This window comes from Pongo pygmaeus, chromosome 10 (genome assembly GCF_028885625.2).
Source record: "Pongo pygmaeus isolate AG05252 chromosome 10, NHGRI_mPonPyg2-v2.0_pri, whole genome shotgun sequence".
In the NCBI taxonomy this organism is placed as follows: domain Eukaryota; kingdom Metazoa; phylum Chordata; class Mammalia; order Primates; family Hominidae; genus Pongo; species Pongo pygmaeus.
Window position 1 is genome coordinate 26,062,741 of NC_072383.2, and position 17,494 is coordinate 26,080,234.

The window sequence follows — 17,494 nt, forward strand, 5'->3', positions numbered from 1 at the left end:
CCACAGACTACAATGATATGACTCTAGGAATTGTTTCCTAGGTACACCTGCCGAGATCCCTTCACTGAAAGAATATAGGCTGGGCACAGAGGCTCATGCCTGTAATCCCAGCACTTTGGGAGGCTGAAGCGGGCAGATCACTTGAGGTCAGGAGTTCAAGACCAGCCTGGCCAACATGGTGAAACCCCATCTCTACTAAAAATACAAAAATTAGCTGGGCATGGTGGTGCATGCCTATAGTACCAGCTACTCTGGAGGCTGAGGCAGGAGAATTGCTTGAACCTGGGAGGCGGAGGATCATGCCACTGCACTCCATCTTGGGCGACAGAGCGAGACTCTGTCTCAAAAAATAAAAAAAAAAGTGAATATTGTGTCCATTTATTTCAAGATCTCTCATATTCCAGGCAGAAATAGGAACTCTTCAGTTTAGAAGACAAATGTTGAGAGTGAAGGGGAAAAGAATCAACAAAAACTGTAGAAGTTGATTTTACATCTGGCAAATGATGGCTACTTGGAAATTTTGGGTAACATCTCTGATGCTATTATAATAAAATCTGAATAGCTATTTATTATATAAATTAATTATGTTTACGATGACAGATGAGGGTAAAGTTAAAAAAAAAAAAACTCACCAGAATATCAAAGTTTGGTTTGTTTAACCGTATACCTTATTTTATTAGAAGGAATTAGTGATGTGAAGGTTATTCTCATCTATTCTTTCACTTGCAGAGAGGTGTCTGATTTGATTGCCTATGTAGCAGACCTTCATTTCAACAAACGAAAACTTGAAGAAGAAAATAATAAGTTTAAGTTGGCTTTGGAAACCCTAGAAGAAACTAACAGCCGGTTATCAGAGGACTGTACCGAATTGCGCCTTCAGGTAAAAAGGTGAGCCGCAGTGGGGTCCAGTGTGCTGGGAACTTTCATTTCTTTTTTCTTTTTTTAAAAAACCTTTTAAAAATTGAGAGTCACATAGCATAAAATTCATTCTTTTAAAGTATACAATTCAGTGTTTTTAGTGTATATTCTCTGGCTGGGCATGGTGGCTCATACCTGTAATCCCAGCACTTTGGGAGACCGAGGCAAGTGAATCACTTGAGATCAGGAGTTTGAGACCAGCCTGGCCAACATGGTGAAACCCCATCTCTACTGAAAATACAAACATTAGCTGGGCATGGTGGCACGAGCCTGTAATTGCAGCTATTCCGGAGGCTGAGGCAAGAGAATAACTTGAATCTGGGAGGCAGAGGTTGCAGTGAGCCAAGATCGTGCCACTGCATTCCAGCTTAGGTGACAGAGCAAGACTCTGTCTCAAAAAAAAAAAAAAAAAAAAAAAAACTTGAGTATATCCTCAAGGTTGTGCAATCATCACCATTATCCAATTCCAGGATATTTTCACCACTCCAAAAAGAAACTCCATACTTATCAGCAGGTACTCTCCATTTCCTCTCTTCTTAGCCCCTGGCAACCTGTATTCTACTTTCTGTCTCTGTAGATTAGCGTATTCTGGGCATTACATATAAATAGAATCATACAATATGTGAACTTTGGTGTGTAGCTTATTTCACTTAGCATGATGTTTTTAAGGTTCATCCATGTTGTAGCATGTATTACTACCTCATTTCTTTTTATGGCTGAATAATATTCAGTTGCATAGATATATCAGATTTTGTTTATCCATTCTTCAGATGATGGACATTTGGAGTGTTTCCACTCTTTGGCTATTAGGAATATTGCTGCCATGAACATTTGTGCATGAGTTTTTGAGTGGAAATGTTTCTTTTTCTTTTTCTTTTTTTTTTTTTTTGGAGACAGGGTGTCACTTTGTCACCCAGGCTGGAGTGCAGCGGCACGATCTCAGCTCACTGCATGCAACCTCCATCTCCTGGACTCAAGTGATCTTCTGGCCTCACCCCCCACCCCCCAAGTAGCTGGGACTACTGGTGCGTGCCACCATGCCTGGCTAATTTTTGTGTTTTTGTAGAGACAAGGTCTTGTCATGTTGCCCAGGTTGGTCTTGAATGCCTGGTCTCAAGTAATCTGCTCACCTCGTCCTCCCAAAGTGCTGGGATTACAGGAGAGAGCCACCATGCCCAGTCATATGTTTCACTAAAGCATTCTCATCCTCAAAATCTTTGACCTTGTCCAGTCCAGTCTCCAAACTAATCTTTAAAAAAATTGCTTACCTTAAGTCCTCTTCATTTCACAATTGGCTTATTTATTATTTAACTGAAATATAAAAATACAAAGTTTCTTTAACAAAACTGCTTTGGATGAATATGTTGGTGAGGATTTTTGGTTGCAAGCACTGGAATCTAACTCTGGTTAAATAAGCAGTCAAGAAATATATCAGAAAGGAATTAAGTAACTCACATAATGGACAGAAAGGCTGGAGAATCCAGATGGGCAATCAGAATGCCACCGTCTACAAAATTAAGTCACATGTCTTTCTCTTTTCTCCTTCCCCTAATCCTTTCTGAAGACCGTCTGTTTCCTTTGGGTTCCCACAACCTAGTTTTGGTATTGTCCAATTGTCCCATCATAGTGTAATTTGCTTTCTGTATTAACTGTTGAGGCGGGAGGGTTCCCTTGACCGCCTCGTGGGACTTGCAACCAGGATGGCTTGTTTGCTCAGCTGCCATGCTCAAACCCCTTGCAGGAGGGGGAGCATGCAGGTGAGCAGTTGTAGGAGCTGGGGTGAGTGCCTTTGGGTGCCAGGAGGAACAAACCCCATACCAGCCTGTGGCAGCATCTAGGGGTTGCCCACAACCTCTGGAGCCCCAGAGGGCATGTGTTACAAGCAATACTCTTTTAGCATTTGCCATCTATGGACAGGTAATAGTTAAACTAGCTCAGTGGAGGATCAGGGTGACAGCCTTTTACACCCTACCCTCTTGGTACCCAGGTTCTTGTCCAACATCCAGGAAGAATCAGGTCACATGGACTTGAAGGATGGTGAGTGGTGGAAGTGGTTCTCAGCAGGATGGGGAGCTGGAAAGGGGATGGTGTGGAAAGATAATCTTCCCTTGGAGTTTAGCTGTCCCAGCCAAACTCCTCTCTGACAGTCCCTGGCCAAACTTCTCTCTGACCTTAGTCTCTGATGTCCAGCTGCCTCTTCTCCTCTTGATGTTCAGAGCTTCTTCTCTTCTCTCCTCTTCCACACTGCTCTGTTCCTCTGCCAGTGGAGCTTGGAGTTTTTGTGGGTACAGGATAGGGGGCATAGTGGGCCAAAAGGCAGCATTCAGGTGGGAAAACAGGGATGCAAAGTTCTCATTTAAGGCCGTGGGTCCAGGCTTGAGGGTGGAACCCTTGCCAGGAACCTTGCCCTTTTCTACCTAGTATTTCCCTGCATCCTGTTTATATCACTGTGGCCTCCTTGATGGGAGGAACTATGTCATATTCATCCTGTTTAGCCTAGTGCTTAGTAGAATACCTACTGTAGAACAGCACTACCTTCCTTCTAGTTGCCTAAAAGCTGGAAACCCTTATTTCTTTTGATTCTTATCATACTGTATTGTCATTATGATTGTCTATTTACCCCACTAGGCTATAAACTCCGGATGAGTAGAATTCTCTGGATTCAGTCATCCTTCCCTTCTTCATTGCCTAGCACAGTGCCTGGGACAGGTTCAGCACTCAATTAGTATTTGTTAAATGATCAATGTAATTGCTTAGGAAAAAAATTGTATCTTCTTTGAAGCCTTTGTTCCTAAGGGAACAGTCTGTAATCTAATGGGAGCTGCAAGTAGGTAACTTCATGATATGGATTACCATAATTCATTTAATCAGTTTCCTGTTGGTGGATGTTTAGGTTTTTTTCCAATGCTTTGTTATAATCAACAGTATGATAAACTTCTTTATAGAATATGTCAAATAAAGACTTGGTAATTATTTATTTGTTTAGTTGTCATCTCCCTCCGTAGTATGTAAGCTCTATAAGGCCAAGGACCATGTCCCTTTTGTTCACCATCATAGCCTGCATTGTAGAGCACCTAGAACATGGTATTATTCAATAAATACTTGTGGAACCGCATTAACTAACATTACATCTTCTTAGTAGGGGGAAAGAACCTGGTAATTCAGCCAGTGATGATTTTCAAAGGGATCCTCTAAATCTTTAGCTTCAGGAATACATTTGTCTGTTTTCCCCCTAGTCTCCATTCCCCACTCCCCATTTTCTCCAAATTCCTTCCCTTCCAAGGACTGAAAGATCATGGGTATATTTTTACTATGCGGGCATCTGGTTTAAGCCTTTAGTGGTTTTCAACTTGGGTCCAAAATAGTCCTTGGCTGTTCTTAGTGTCTTTGACGGTTATATTTGAGGTTTTGCTCATGGCCTTCTCCCCCCACCCCCACAGTGCCCACCAGGCTATTATGAGAATAAATCTGTTAAAAGAAGAACTGGAGGAACTGAAACTTAGTATGAATGCTTCAGAAGAGCAGAAGAGCATGATTGTAGCCCAGAGCAAACAATTAGTAAGTCATCTATTATACTACTTTGAATTTGGCATGTAATTTACATAACTGAAATATACAAGAGGACTTATTCAGTGGAACATCAGAAGTCAATACCCTAATGAATGAATTAGTAACACTTTAGAAAAGTAAAGGCAGGTAGGATTTTTTTAAATCTGTGTTTTCCTTTTCTTTCTTTTTCTTTTCATTCTTTCTTTCTTTTCTTTTTTTTTTTCTTTTTCTTTTTTTTGAGACAGGATCTTGCTTTGTTGCCCAGGCTGGAGTGCAGTGGCAGGATCATGGCTCACTCCAGCCTCGACCTCCCAGGCTCAAGCGATCCTCTCACTTCAGCTTCCCAGAGTGTTGGTATTATAGGCATGAGCCACTGTGCTTGGCCTCCTTTTCAATCAAGATTTAAATTTTTTACATATTTCTCAGTCACATTCACAATAGTTTGTGAAGATCCAGAAAGTATCTGGAATGCCTCCTAAAGTCGATAAGAGAATTCAAAAGCATCTGATACTAAAAATCACTTGAATTAAAAAAAAAAAAATCTGTGAAATTTTCACCTTTTTTCTCAGATTAAAAAAAAAACAGTTCTCTCAGTACTTACAGGTTACTAAGAAGCCCCATAAATCATTCCTTACGCTAAGTAAGCACAGGCTTATAATTTCAGAGCAAAGGAGTCATTTAGACTAAACTTTAAGTCAGATGCCAGAGAAGTGATCATTTTTATTGAGAAGGTTCAACTGTTGTATAAAGAATTAGTAATAATCTTCAAAATCCTGATAGATTCCAGCAGTACTCTAGTATCATTAACTATGGTAAGGAGTCGCTGAAAGTCATTCCGACTAATTTGTTTCAGGTATCAGCTGCAAAACTTTTTAGAGTCTTTAAATCTTGGAGAGACTTGGTTCCAGCCTTGTGGCAGTCCCTTACGACCTCCCACAAACAAAATAACTTTGTTTAGCTTAGCTCTTGCCTCAGTAGTAAAATATGAGGACTAGATCATTGAATGCCAGGTCTTTTGTGACCCTGCAAAGCCCCTGGGTCCTCCTAGATAAAATGGAGATAACAATACTATTTACCCTAGGGCTGGGGGGGATCAATGAGCTAGCGCATGTAAAGCATTCAATGTCCTTTCTTTCCTCTTAGGAATTGGTAATGTTAAATTGCTATTGATTAAAGTGCAGAATTTTGGCCTGCACTTTGGGAGGCTGAGGCGGATGAGTCACTTGAGGTCAGGAGTTCAAGACAAGCTTGGCCAACATGGTGAAACCCTGTCTCAACTAAAAATATAAAAATTAGCCCGGCGTGGTGGCACACACTTGTAATCCCAGCTACTTGGGAGGCCGAGGTGGGAGGATTGTTTGAACCTACGAGGTGGAGGTGGCAGTGAGCCAAGATTGCACCACTGCATTCCAGCCTGGGTGTCTGAGACTTGGTCTCAAAAAATAAATAAATAAATAAATAAAAATAAAGTTCAGAGTCCTAGATACAGAATCCTAATCATCTGCATTTTGTAGTGCTTTATAATTTTAAAAGATTTAGTTAATACTTCATCTCATAGGTAGTAACAGAAAATCTGTAAGGTAGAAACAGAAGTTGCTATATTTTTGTATACTAAAAAATGTAATAGAGCAATAAAGTCCAGAGAAAGTTTTTAATTGTTCAAAGTCAATTGTCTAATAAATGATAGAGCTAAATTAACCATTCTATGGTATATATGTACTTCAGAACATCATGTTATACATGATAAAAGCATATGATGTTATTTATCTGTCAATTTTTTAAAAAATGGTACGGCTGCCGGGCGTGGTGGCTCACGCCTGTAATCCCAGTACTTTGGGAGGCTGAGGTGGGTGGATCACCTGAGGTCAGGAGTTCGAGGCCAGCCTGGCCAACATGGTGAAACCCCATCTCTACTAAAAATACAAAAAGTAGCCAGGTGTGGTGGCAAGTGCCTGTAATTCTGGCTACTCGGGAGGCTGAGGCAGGAGAATCACTTGAACCCGGGAGGCGGAGGTTGCAGTGAGCTGAGATCGCACTATTGCACCCCAGCAGGGGCAACAAGAGCGAGACTTCGGCTCAAAAAAAAAAAAAAAAAAAGTAGGGCCAGAATTGAACTCAGGTATTCAGATTTTAAGTACATGGATGGGGAGCAGGTGTTTATTATTGTGTCAATGAAATCCTAGCTTGAGATATTTTTTCTTTCATTTTTATATTATAAAGGTAATGCCTATTTACTTTATAAAAATAAAGAAATGCATATTAACAAATAAAAAGTTTTGCAAAATTCTTAACCTACCCATGAAATTTACTGTTAACATTTTGGCAAATAGCCTGTCCTGAAATATATTGATTTTTTTTTCTGATGGTTCTGAATTTGAGGCTGTTAATTATAAAACAGTTTTTGATGCTCATATGTTGTGATGATGTTGAATCTGAGAATATCCACAGCTTCAAATAGAATGCTAGAGCTCTGTGATTTCAAGGTGCTATTTAAATAGCTGAGTTTACAACTACCTGTCATAAATGAAGTAGCAGGGAAAGAAGCCAGGTTGTTACTTTTTTGTTTCTTTTGTCTTTTCCTCCCTAACAACCATAGTTACATTGAGTCCAGGAGGAGAATGACTTCACTTAGATCCCCAAGAACCTGTAAGCCAAGGCTTAACCCCACATTGAAAATATTTTCAGAGTAGGTTCATTTGTGATAGGTGAATGCCACATTTAAAGTTGGTAGAGAATGTCAGCCTTGAAGGTAAATATGTGGTATTTTCATAAACATCTTAAATATGTTTTAATTATTTTTCTCACAATGAATTAGGAGACAGAAAACCGGGCTCTGATTCTGAAGATTCGGATTCTACAGGAAGAGGTACGTCAGAATCGTTAAACACTGGCATAGACAAACATGCAAATCATATCATCGTGGTTTATGGCTGTGGGTTAAATAAAAATCACGTAAATAGTCAGCCTCCTATAGGCCAGAGAGCAGGTTGACTTGTCAAATTACAAGTGAGGAGGAATGGATGGGATTTTCATGTCTGAACAGAGGAACTGTTACTTTTGCAATTATCCTTGGAAGAAATGGGACTTAAGAAATTCAAATTTCAGATGAAATACAATGAACCCATCTAAAAAATATCCAAATCAAGAATGAAAGTATAGAGTTATCTAATCATTTTCCATTTAATTCCATTGAACAAAGTGGCAGAAGTCTTGAGTCTAAGATTCAGATCTTAAATTCACTGAAAAAAGGACCTTGGAAAAACCATTTATCTTTTCTGGGCTAATAGTACCTCTATGCCATGGAGTTATTTTCGAGATTAACTAAGATAATTCATGTGAAACCATTTGGTAAACCACAATGTAGCTTATGAATATTAGGAAATATTAGTATAATCTCAAAGAAAAAGAATATAATTTTTTTAAAGCAACAAAATTGAAGCATTGGAAGAACAGGGAACAAGCTACTAGCAAGTTACTATTTTGCTGGGAAAATTCCTTTTATAATAGATACCATTTGAATATCAAGTAGTATGCCAGTTTTTAAATTTTGCTTTTATGTGAGGCTATCAGAAGTATTTATGAAGCTGTGCAGCACAATCTGGAGAGTTATTCAAAATGTGGGCCAAGTGGGTATTTTAAAATTTTATAGTGGATTGGAAAGGAACAATTAAAGTTTGGAAGGAAAGCCTATATTAGATTCAGAGCTGGTATAGCCACAAGGCCAGGCTTTTGTGAAACTAGTGCTTTACAATTAAACTTCTAATGTAAGATATTTTTCTCCTCTTATTTAAATGAGTGACAAGTATCAAAGAATTGTACCAAACCAGTTCAGAATTGAGATAGAAGGAAGATTGAAAGCCCTTCATCATGAAATAGCATTGCAATTATTGACTTACATTAGAAAATGAATATAAGTGTTGTCACTAGCTAAGATACCTTTGGAAGGTAAAAATCTCTGATGCATTGTGAAGAGTAACATCACAATGGTTTGGGTAGTGATTCACTTCTATTCATTCATTCATTTTGTTCATTCAACACATATTCATTGGAAGACCTTAGAGCTATTCTAAGTGCTGAGTATATGAGCTTAGCAAAATAGCTCATGTGGAACTAGTATGTTAGATGGTAAAAAGAGCTATAGAGAAAAGAAAAGCAGAAAACAGAATTGAGGCAGAGAGGAGTGCAATTTAAACTAGGGTGGTTAGGAAAAGCAGCCTTATGAAGCTAATCCTTTGATTCAAAACTGGGAAAGGAGGTTTATCTGTGAAAGAGCCTTCCAGGCAGAAGAAATAGTACGCTGAAAATCATGAGGCTGCAGCCTGCCTGCTATTTTGGAGGGACAGTGAGGCCAGAGTGTCTGGAGCAAAGTGAACAAGTAGCAAGAGATGCAGGCCAAGAGCTGGCGGGTCCAGAAGCAAGGGGTTTACACAGGCATCCTAAGGACTCTGTCTTTTTTTAAAAACAAAACAAACACTTGAGTGAGACAGGAGCCATTGAAGTGTTTCAAGCAAAGGAGTGATGTGATCTAATTCCATTTTAACAAGACAACTCTGGCTGCTGGGTTTAGAATCCGTTGCAGCAGGGCAAGAGAAAAAGCAGGAAGACCAATTAGGAGGCCTTTGCAATGATCCAGTCAAAAGCTGATGGGGGCTTGGACTGAGTAGTTGCAGTGGAGGTGGACAGAAGTGTTTGGATCAGGAAATGCTTTGTAATATATCCAAAGATATTTATTATGTTTTCAGGTAAGAAGGAAATTTTTTTCTGGTTGTTTCTAGTGTCTCAGTGAAATACAAAGCAAAGTCATCAGCTGAGAGAGAGGATGTTGGAGGGGGTATTGGAAATTTGAGGAAAGAGAAGAAATGAAATGAGCTAGGGGTTGGAAAATTTTTTATAAAGGGCCTGATAATAAATATTTTTAGGCTTTGCTAGCCACAAAAATGACTTTTGTGTCAACTACTTACCTCTGCCTTTGTATTGTGAAAGCAGTCGTAGACAGTATGTACCTGAATGGGCACAGCTGTGCTCTGATAAAACCTTATTTACAAAAACAGGTGGTCAGCTAGATTTGGCCTTTAGGGGTGGAGTGAGGGGGCTGGGCATGGTTTGCCAGCCCCTGATTTAGGTAAAAGGCAGTATAAATATACCAGGATGATATGATATGATCACCAGTAAACACCGAGGTTAAAGGCCATGAATTAAACGTGTGACCTGTTTGTTCATGCTTTCTTTAAGCATGTTCATCTGAAAGGGTGCTGGTGTGGAGTGGGTGGTAAGCTAATTTAGATAAATGCTAAGCAGGAGTTAGGCAGGGAATGGAGGTGTTTGGAAGGGAATGATTATAATGATTGCCCAGGGAAGAACTGAAGCTAAATAAAGAGGGGTCTGAGTTCATGGGAAGGTTGAAGGATAATGAAAAGGTGGTCACATCGATGGATTGCGGGTTCCAGGGGGGCTTGAAGGTTTGTGGGTATAGAGGAAGTAATCTGGAAAGGCAAGAAGTGGTTGTTGAAGAGTGGGATGCTTGCAATTAAGGTAACGGAGGGGCTGCAGTGACTGGTAATAACAAGTCTGAATTTATGACTATGGGAGTAGTGGCTGAGATTGAATGGAAGATAAAAGGGCAATACTGAGAGTGATGAAATACCACCTCCTAAAAGAGACTTTGATTGTCCTCATCTTTTATTTTTCTTGGTGCTAAATCCAAGAATACTATCTTTTACATTAGAATATCAAGAACATCATGGATATAGATAGACTGGAAAAGAAGATTGACAACTTGTCTAAAACTGAGACAGAACACCAAGTAAGCACTTCCAAAATACTGGTAAAAATTTTTTTTTCTGTCAAACCAATATCATTTTATGAAAATGTCTATGCCTCATTGACAAACTAACCTTTGGTTATAAATTCTGAAACTTGTAGTCTACAAAATATTTGAGTTATATAAAAGTTAGTTTCCTTTTCCTTCTTTTTTTTTTTTTTTGGCAACTGCTTTACTGATATGTAATTCACATGCCTTAAATTTCATCAACTTAAAGTATACAAGTCAGTGTGTTTTGGTACCTTTACAGAGTTGTGCAACCATCACCAAAATCAAGTTTAAAACATTTTCATCACCCCGAAAGAAATCCCTTTAACAGGAACCACCCCCCATCCACCGTCCTCTCTCCAACCCTAAGCAGCCACTAATCTATTGTCTGTCTCTATAGATTTGTCTATTCTAGGCATTTCATATAAATGAAATCATATAATATGTTACCCTTTGTGTGTGGCTGATTTCACTTAGCATAATGTTTTTAAGGTTCATCCATGTTGTAGCATGTATTACTACCTCTTTTTATGGCTGGATAATATTCTATATGGATACATCACATTTTGTTTGTCCACTCATTAGGTGATGGACGTTCAGGCTGTTTTCACTTTCTTGCTATTATGAATCATCTGCTATGAACATTTGTATACAAATTTCTATGTGTACATATGTCTTGATTTCTCTTGGGTATATACCTAGGAATGAAATTACTAGGTCACTTGATGTTTCTATGTATGTTTGTTTGTTTGTTTATTTATTTATTTATTTTTTTTTTTTGAGACGGAGTCTCGCTCTGTCCCCCAGGCTGGAGTGCAGTGGCTCGATCTTGGCTCACTGCATCCTCCGCCTCCTGGGCTCACGCCATTCTCCTGCCTCAGCCTCCAGAGTAGCTGGGACTACAGGCGCCTGCCACCATGCCCGGAAAATTTTTTGTATTTTTAGTGGAGACGGGGCTTCACCGTGTTAGCCAGGATGGTCTCGATCTCCTGACCTCGTGATCCACCCGCCTCGGCCTCCCAAAGTGCTGGGATTACAGGCATGAGCCACCGCACCGGCCTTGTTTATTTATTTATTGAGACAGAGTTTTGCTCTTGTTGCCCAGGCTGGAGTGCAATGATGTGATTTCGGCTCACTGCAACCTCTCCCTCCAGGTTCAAGGGATCCTCTGCCTCAGCCTCCTGGGTAGCTGGGATCACAGGCGTGCACCACCATGCTCAGCTAATTTTTGTATTTTTGGTAAAGATGAGATTTCACCATGTTGGCCAGGCTGTTCTCAAACTCCTGACCTCAAGTGATCTGCCCACCTCAGCCTCCCAAAGTGTTGGGATTACAGGGTTGAACCACCACGCCTGGCCTTGTTTCTATGTTTAACCTTTTAAGGAACTGCCAGGCTGTGTTCAAAGTGGCTGCACCATTTTATATTCCACCAGCAGTGCATGAGGGCTCAAATTTCTCTACACTCTTGCCCAAATTTGTTATCTTTTTATATCATATGGCAATTTTTAATTTAATTGTGTCTGATTTTATGAATTTCTAAATCAGGAAATATTTCAGATATTGTACCTTCTTTTTATTTTTATTTTTTTGTAGTTTACCAGCCTCAACCTGAGATATTATACCTTCTTAATGCTAAAAATAAGGAGAGATGGGAAAAATTTATCCCTAATTAAATTAAGAAATTATACCTTACAAAAATATTTTTTGTCTAGATAATGTCTAAAAAGTCTATATTTCACACATATTTTTGTTATCTGTCATACATTCTCATCAGGAAACAGATGACAACGACTAGTACATTTGTGAATTTGTATCATGCTTATTGTCATCTCTAATGGCTTATTTGAGAAATATTTTGTTGTTGTATGTCTGAAATAATGATACAGTTAAATTTCATATCTATATGTAGAGTTTTCCAGTTTCCTAGCAGAAACTAACATTTCATGTGTGTGTTTACATATATATGTAAAACAACAGTTATAATTTAAACATCATTTTTAAAAAAAAAAATTAAATAATTAATTAGTGAATTTAAAGACGGGATCTCACTCTGTCACCTGGGCAGTAGTGCAGTGGCATTATCATAGTTCACTGCAGCCTTGAACTCCTGGGTTCACGTGATTTTCCCTCTCAAACTTCCAAGTAGCTGGGAGTACAGATGCATACCACCATGCCCAGTTAATTTATTTTAAAATTTTTTGTGTGGATGAAGTCTTGCTATGTTGCCCAGGCTGATCTTGAACTCCTTCCCTCAAGTGATCCTCCTACTTTGGCCTCCCAAAGCATTGGGATTACAGCTGTAAGCCACCATGCCCAGGCTTCTTAGACATTAAAATTAATTCTACACTAGGAGTGGCTGTCTTTGCAAAACACAACTGTGATAAACCAGTGGAAAGAGCCAGAAGACACAGGTTCAGATCCTGTCTTTTCTACTGAAAAATTTTATAACCTCAGGCAAGCTTTAAGTCTAAATTTTCGCATCTACTAAATGGATGTGATGTTTGTACCTATCCTACAAGCTTGTTATAAACTCAGATGATGATGTGATTATATCCAGTGTATAAGATTATGGTAATGATTCTGCTTCTGACCATGATGATTATTTTTCCAGGTTCTCAATTCAGTCAGTATACATATTTATTCATTCTATAATATGTAGCAGCATATGCCAACAAGCTTGCTTTTGATTTGAATAAATTGATATATCCTTTATGTTCACTTAGCTAAAAAAAATCTTAAGCATTGTTACAATATGTTTTTTTTTTTTTTTTTAATTTAAATTTTAGTTTTAGAGATGAGAGTCTTGCTCTGTCGCCTGGGCTGAAGTGCAGTGGTGTAATCATAGCTCACTGCACCTTCGAACTCTTGGGCTTAAACCATCCTCCAGCCTCAGCCTCCCGAGTGCCTGAGACTACAGGCATGTGCCACCACGCCAGGCTAAACTATTTTTTTAAAGGGGGAAGAGTCTCCTATGTGTCCTCATGGAACCTCTATGTGCATATTCTATCTAGAGTTTTTATTTTCACCAAAAAAATGAAGATTCTGAACATTCGCTTATTATGTTAAATGTGGAATGGTGGGAAGGGCACTTGGCTAGAGCTGTAGACTTGCATTCCAGGCTCAGCTCTGCCATTGACACTGTGTGACATTGGGTGGGTGAGTCTCTCGGTAGTGTGGAGTTTGGTTTCCTCACTGGTAACGTGAGAGCAATGACTCCTGCCTCTAGAGTTTGGAAGGGAAATTTCTTTGTAAAGTGAAAAATACATGTATGTTAAAAGTGCTTCAGAAACATCTTACTGGAATAATTTTATGGCACTGTCCTTTTACCAAAGCAATGTCCCAACAGCCTTCCCTAAATTCGTCTCTTTTCAGATGCAGTTACACACATATGAGAACACTTTGCTTAATAAAGATACAAGTTTGCAGAAGGTTGGTATTGTTCCTTACCACAAAGGCCGGTGGAATTGGCTAGCTGTCTTCAAATCTGATTCTTTTTTTTTTTTGACGGCGTCTTGCTCTGTTGCCCAGATGGAGTGCAATGGTGTGATCTCGGCTCACTGCAACCTCTACCTCCCAGATTCAAGTGATTCTCCTGCCTCAGCCTCCTGAGTAGCTGGGATTACAGGTGTTTTGCCACCACGCCAGCTAATTTTTTTATTTTTAGTAGAGACGGGGTTTCCCCATGTTGGCCAGACTGGTCTTGAACTCCTAACCTGAGGTGATCCACGTGCCTCAGCCTCCCGAAGTGCTGGAATTACAGGTGTGAGCCACTGCGCCCAGCCTAAAAAATCCGATTCTAATATGATGTCATGAGACTTTCCTTTATAGTACTTTATAAAAATAAGTTTGAACATATCTTCTCTAAATTCTAGTGGTGTTCATCCACATATGCGACAAATATTAGTGTGCCAGTCTATCAGTCACTGGCTAGATACTGGTGATGTCGTTTTAATTTCTAACAACATAAATGAGTCTGCAGCCATTCATTTTAGGGTGGAAGAAGAATATATACCCAAATTATTTGAAACCCAATTTGATTGATTGATTAGATAGATACATAGATAGATATCATTCTATTCTTCTATCCTGTGATTGTAGCCAAGGATACTGGCTACAAAGGTGCTGGTTACGGTAACTTTAAGAGACACAGGAAGGAACACAGCCTCAGTCAATAATCTTCCACAGTCCAAGACAGGGAAGTGAAGAAAGAATGATATTTGCCACTCGTCTTTTCCCTGCACATTTTGAAGTTTCAAAAGAAACATGCATAGCTGTGGACTTTGACTGGGATACTGCATATTGTCCTAACTTGATGTCTTCATTGCGGGTGTTCTCTATGTAATGATATCGCGATAGTAGTGGCTACTCAGTTCCTCCCTAACTCTGGTCTTCCCACCATTCTGCACTCCTGCTCGGGGTTCATCAGGTATTGATTGATCATCTCCCATGTGCCAGCCACCATGCTAGCCACGGGATAAAATTAGAGATCAGGTACTCTCTACCTGTACCTTTTGGTCTTGTTGAACAAAACAATGATTTTAAGGAGGTATCATTAGAACTGAAAAAAATCAGATGCCTTAATTTTATTGGTCACTTGCAAGAATGATTTTTTTCTTTAACACATCATGATGATAAATATAATTATGATTTGGGCTTAAGAATCACCTTTTGGAGTTTGATTCCACTGGGTCAGACAAACACAGATTATATTGACACCAGTTACATATTGCTGCCTTTTTGTTCGTGTGTGTGTGTGTGTGTATGTGTGTGTGTGTGTGTGTGTGTTTGTTTTTGTTTTGTTTTTTTGAGATGGAGTTTCACTCTTGTTGCCCAGGCTGGAGTGCAATGGCGTGATCTTGGCTCACCGCAACCTCCACCTCCTGGATTCAAGTGATTCTCCTGCCTCAGCCTCCCGAATAGCTGGGATTACAGGCATACGCCACCATGCCTGGCTAATTTTGCATTTTTAGTAGAGACAGGGTTTCCCCATGTTGGTCAGGCTGGTCTGGACCTCCCGACCTCAGGTGATCCGCCCTCCTCGGCTTCCCAAAGTGTTGGGATTACAGTCGTGAGCCACCACGCCCAGCCATCCTTGTGTGTTTTTAATCACAACACCAACTGGTTCAGTTTTCAAATAGTGAGACTAGTAGAATCGCATGACGATTGGGCATTTACAGTTCCTCTGTGGCTCACATCGATAGTCTAATATATATGATTTGGTGGACCCCTTTTATGCTATTATTTCTCTCTTCTACTTTTCAGAAAGGCTTATATATACAAGAACTTAAATCAACCATCATAGAATATGGAAGCATTATAGAGGTAAACCTGTTATTATTAATCTCACACCTTGCAAGGTGGGCTTGTTAAATGTAAATTCCCCACTAGAGTAACATGTACAGCCTAATGTTGTGTGCGATTTCAGAATTTACGAGGGGAAAAAAATAAACTGGCTCATGAGTTACAGCACTTGCAACAGGAACTCATCATGTAAGTACAGGGCAACCCTTGCCAGCCTCCTCTCTTGTTCCTCTACCCTACATTATTGGCCCAGTTGAGCTTTGTATGTGCCACATTCTTTTCTTCCGTACCTTTGTATGTGATATTTTCTCTATTTTTCTCCATGAGAACTTCTTTGTGAGTTTTCTATGACCCCTGATTGTCTTAGACAGCTTAGGCTGCTATGACAAAATACCATAGACTGTGTGGCTTCAATAATACTCATTTATTTCTTACAGTTTTGGAGGCTGGAACTCCAAGATCAGGGTGCCAGCAGGATTGAGTTCTAGTGAGGGCCCCGTACTAGGTTGCAGGTTGCTGACTTATCCTTGTACAAGCATGGAGCAAAGGCAGTTAGCTAACTCTTTGGCTTCTTCTCATAAGGACACTAATCCCATTCATGAGGGCTCCACCCTCATAACTTAATTACCTTCCAAGGGTTCCATTTCCAAATACTATCACATTGGGGTTAGGTATTCAATATATGAAATTTGGGGGGCACACAAACATTCAATCCACTGTGTTGACTTTCCCTTGATTGCTTTTCCCTTACCCTGGAACTAAGTAACCCTTTATTTCTTTCTTTCTTTTTTTTGGAAGTGGAGTCTTGCTCTGTTACCCAGGCTGGAGTGCAGTGGTGCGATCTTGGCCCACTGCAACCTCTGCTTCCTGAGTTCAAGCAATTCTCCTGCCTCAGCCCCCCGAGTAGCTGGGACTACAGGCATGTGCCACCATGCCTGGCTAATTTTTGTATTTTTAGTAGAGATGGGGTTTCACCATGTTGGCCAGGCTGGTCTCGAACTCCTGACCTCGTGATCTGCCTGCCTTGGACTCTCAAAGTGCTGGGATTAGAGGTGTGAGCCACCACACCTGGCCTAAGTAATTGTTTTATAATTATTATTATTATTATTATTATTATTATTATTATACTTTAGGTTTTAGGGTACATGTGCACAATGTGCAGGTTAGTTACATGTGTATACATGTGCCATGCTGGTGCGCTGCACCCACTAACTCGTCATCTAGCATTAGGTATATCTCCCAATGCTATCCCTTCCCCCTCCCCCCACCCCACAACAGTCCCCGAAGTGTGATGTTCCCCTTCCTGTGTCCATGTGTTCTCATTGTTCAATTCCCACCTATGAGTGAGAATATGCGGTGTTTGGTTTTTTGTTCTTGCGATAGTTTACTGAGAATGATGATTTCCAATTTCATCCATGTCCCTACAAAGGACATGAACTCATCATTTTTTATGGTTGCATAGTATTCCATGGTGTATATGTGCCACATTTTCTTAATCTAGTCTATAATTGTTGGACATTTGGGTTGGTTCCAAGTCTTTGCTATTGTGAATAATGCCGCAGTAAACATACGTGTGCATGTGTCTTTATAGCAGCATGATTTATAGTCCTTTGGGTATATACCCAGTAATGGGATGGCTGGGTCAAATGGTATTTCTAGTTCTAGATCCCTGAGGAATAGCCACACTGACTTCCACAATGGTTGAACTAGTTTACAGTCCCACCAACAGTGTAAAAGTGTTCCTATTTCACCACATCCTCTCCAGCACCTGTTGTTTCCTGACTTTTTAGTGATTGCCATTCTAACTGGTGTGAGATGGAATCTCATTGTGGTTTTGATTTGCATTTCTCTGATGGCCAGTGATGGTGAGCATTTTTTCATGTGTTTTTTGGCTGCATAAATGTCTTCTTTTGAGAA

The 17,494-nt window shown here is 39.8% G+C and overlaps 1 protein-coding gene across 1 annotated transcript in view; it reads left to right on the plus strand.

Moving 5' to 3' along the window:
* IRAG2 (inositol 1,4,5-triphosphate receptor associated 2) overlaps positions 1 to 17,494 on the plus strand; it is a 111,458-nt gene that overhangs the window by 18,829 nt on the left and 75,135 nt on the right. The window contains exons 7-13 of the mRNA XM_054443129.2: positions 730 to 888; positions 4,359 to 4,476; positions 7,283 to 7,333; positions 10,193 to 10,270; positions 13,649 to 13,705; positions 15,539 to 15,598; positions 15,702 to 15,766. Coding sequence (XP_054299104.1) covers positions 730 to 888; positions 4,359 to 4,476; positions 7,283 to 7,333; positions 10,193 to 10,270; positions 13,649 to 13,705; positions 15,539 to 15,598; positions 15,702 to 15,766 — 588 coding nt within the window. The remainder of the gene's footprint in view (positions 1 to 729; positions 889 to 4,358; positions 4,477 to 7,282; positions 7,334 to 10,192; positions 10,271 to 13,648; positions 13,706 to 15,538; positions 15,599 to 15,701; positions 15,767 to 17,494) is intronic.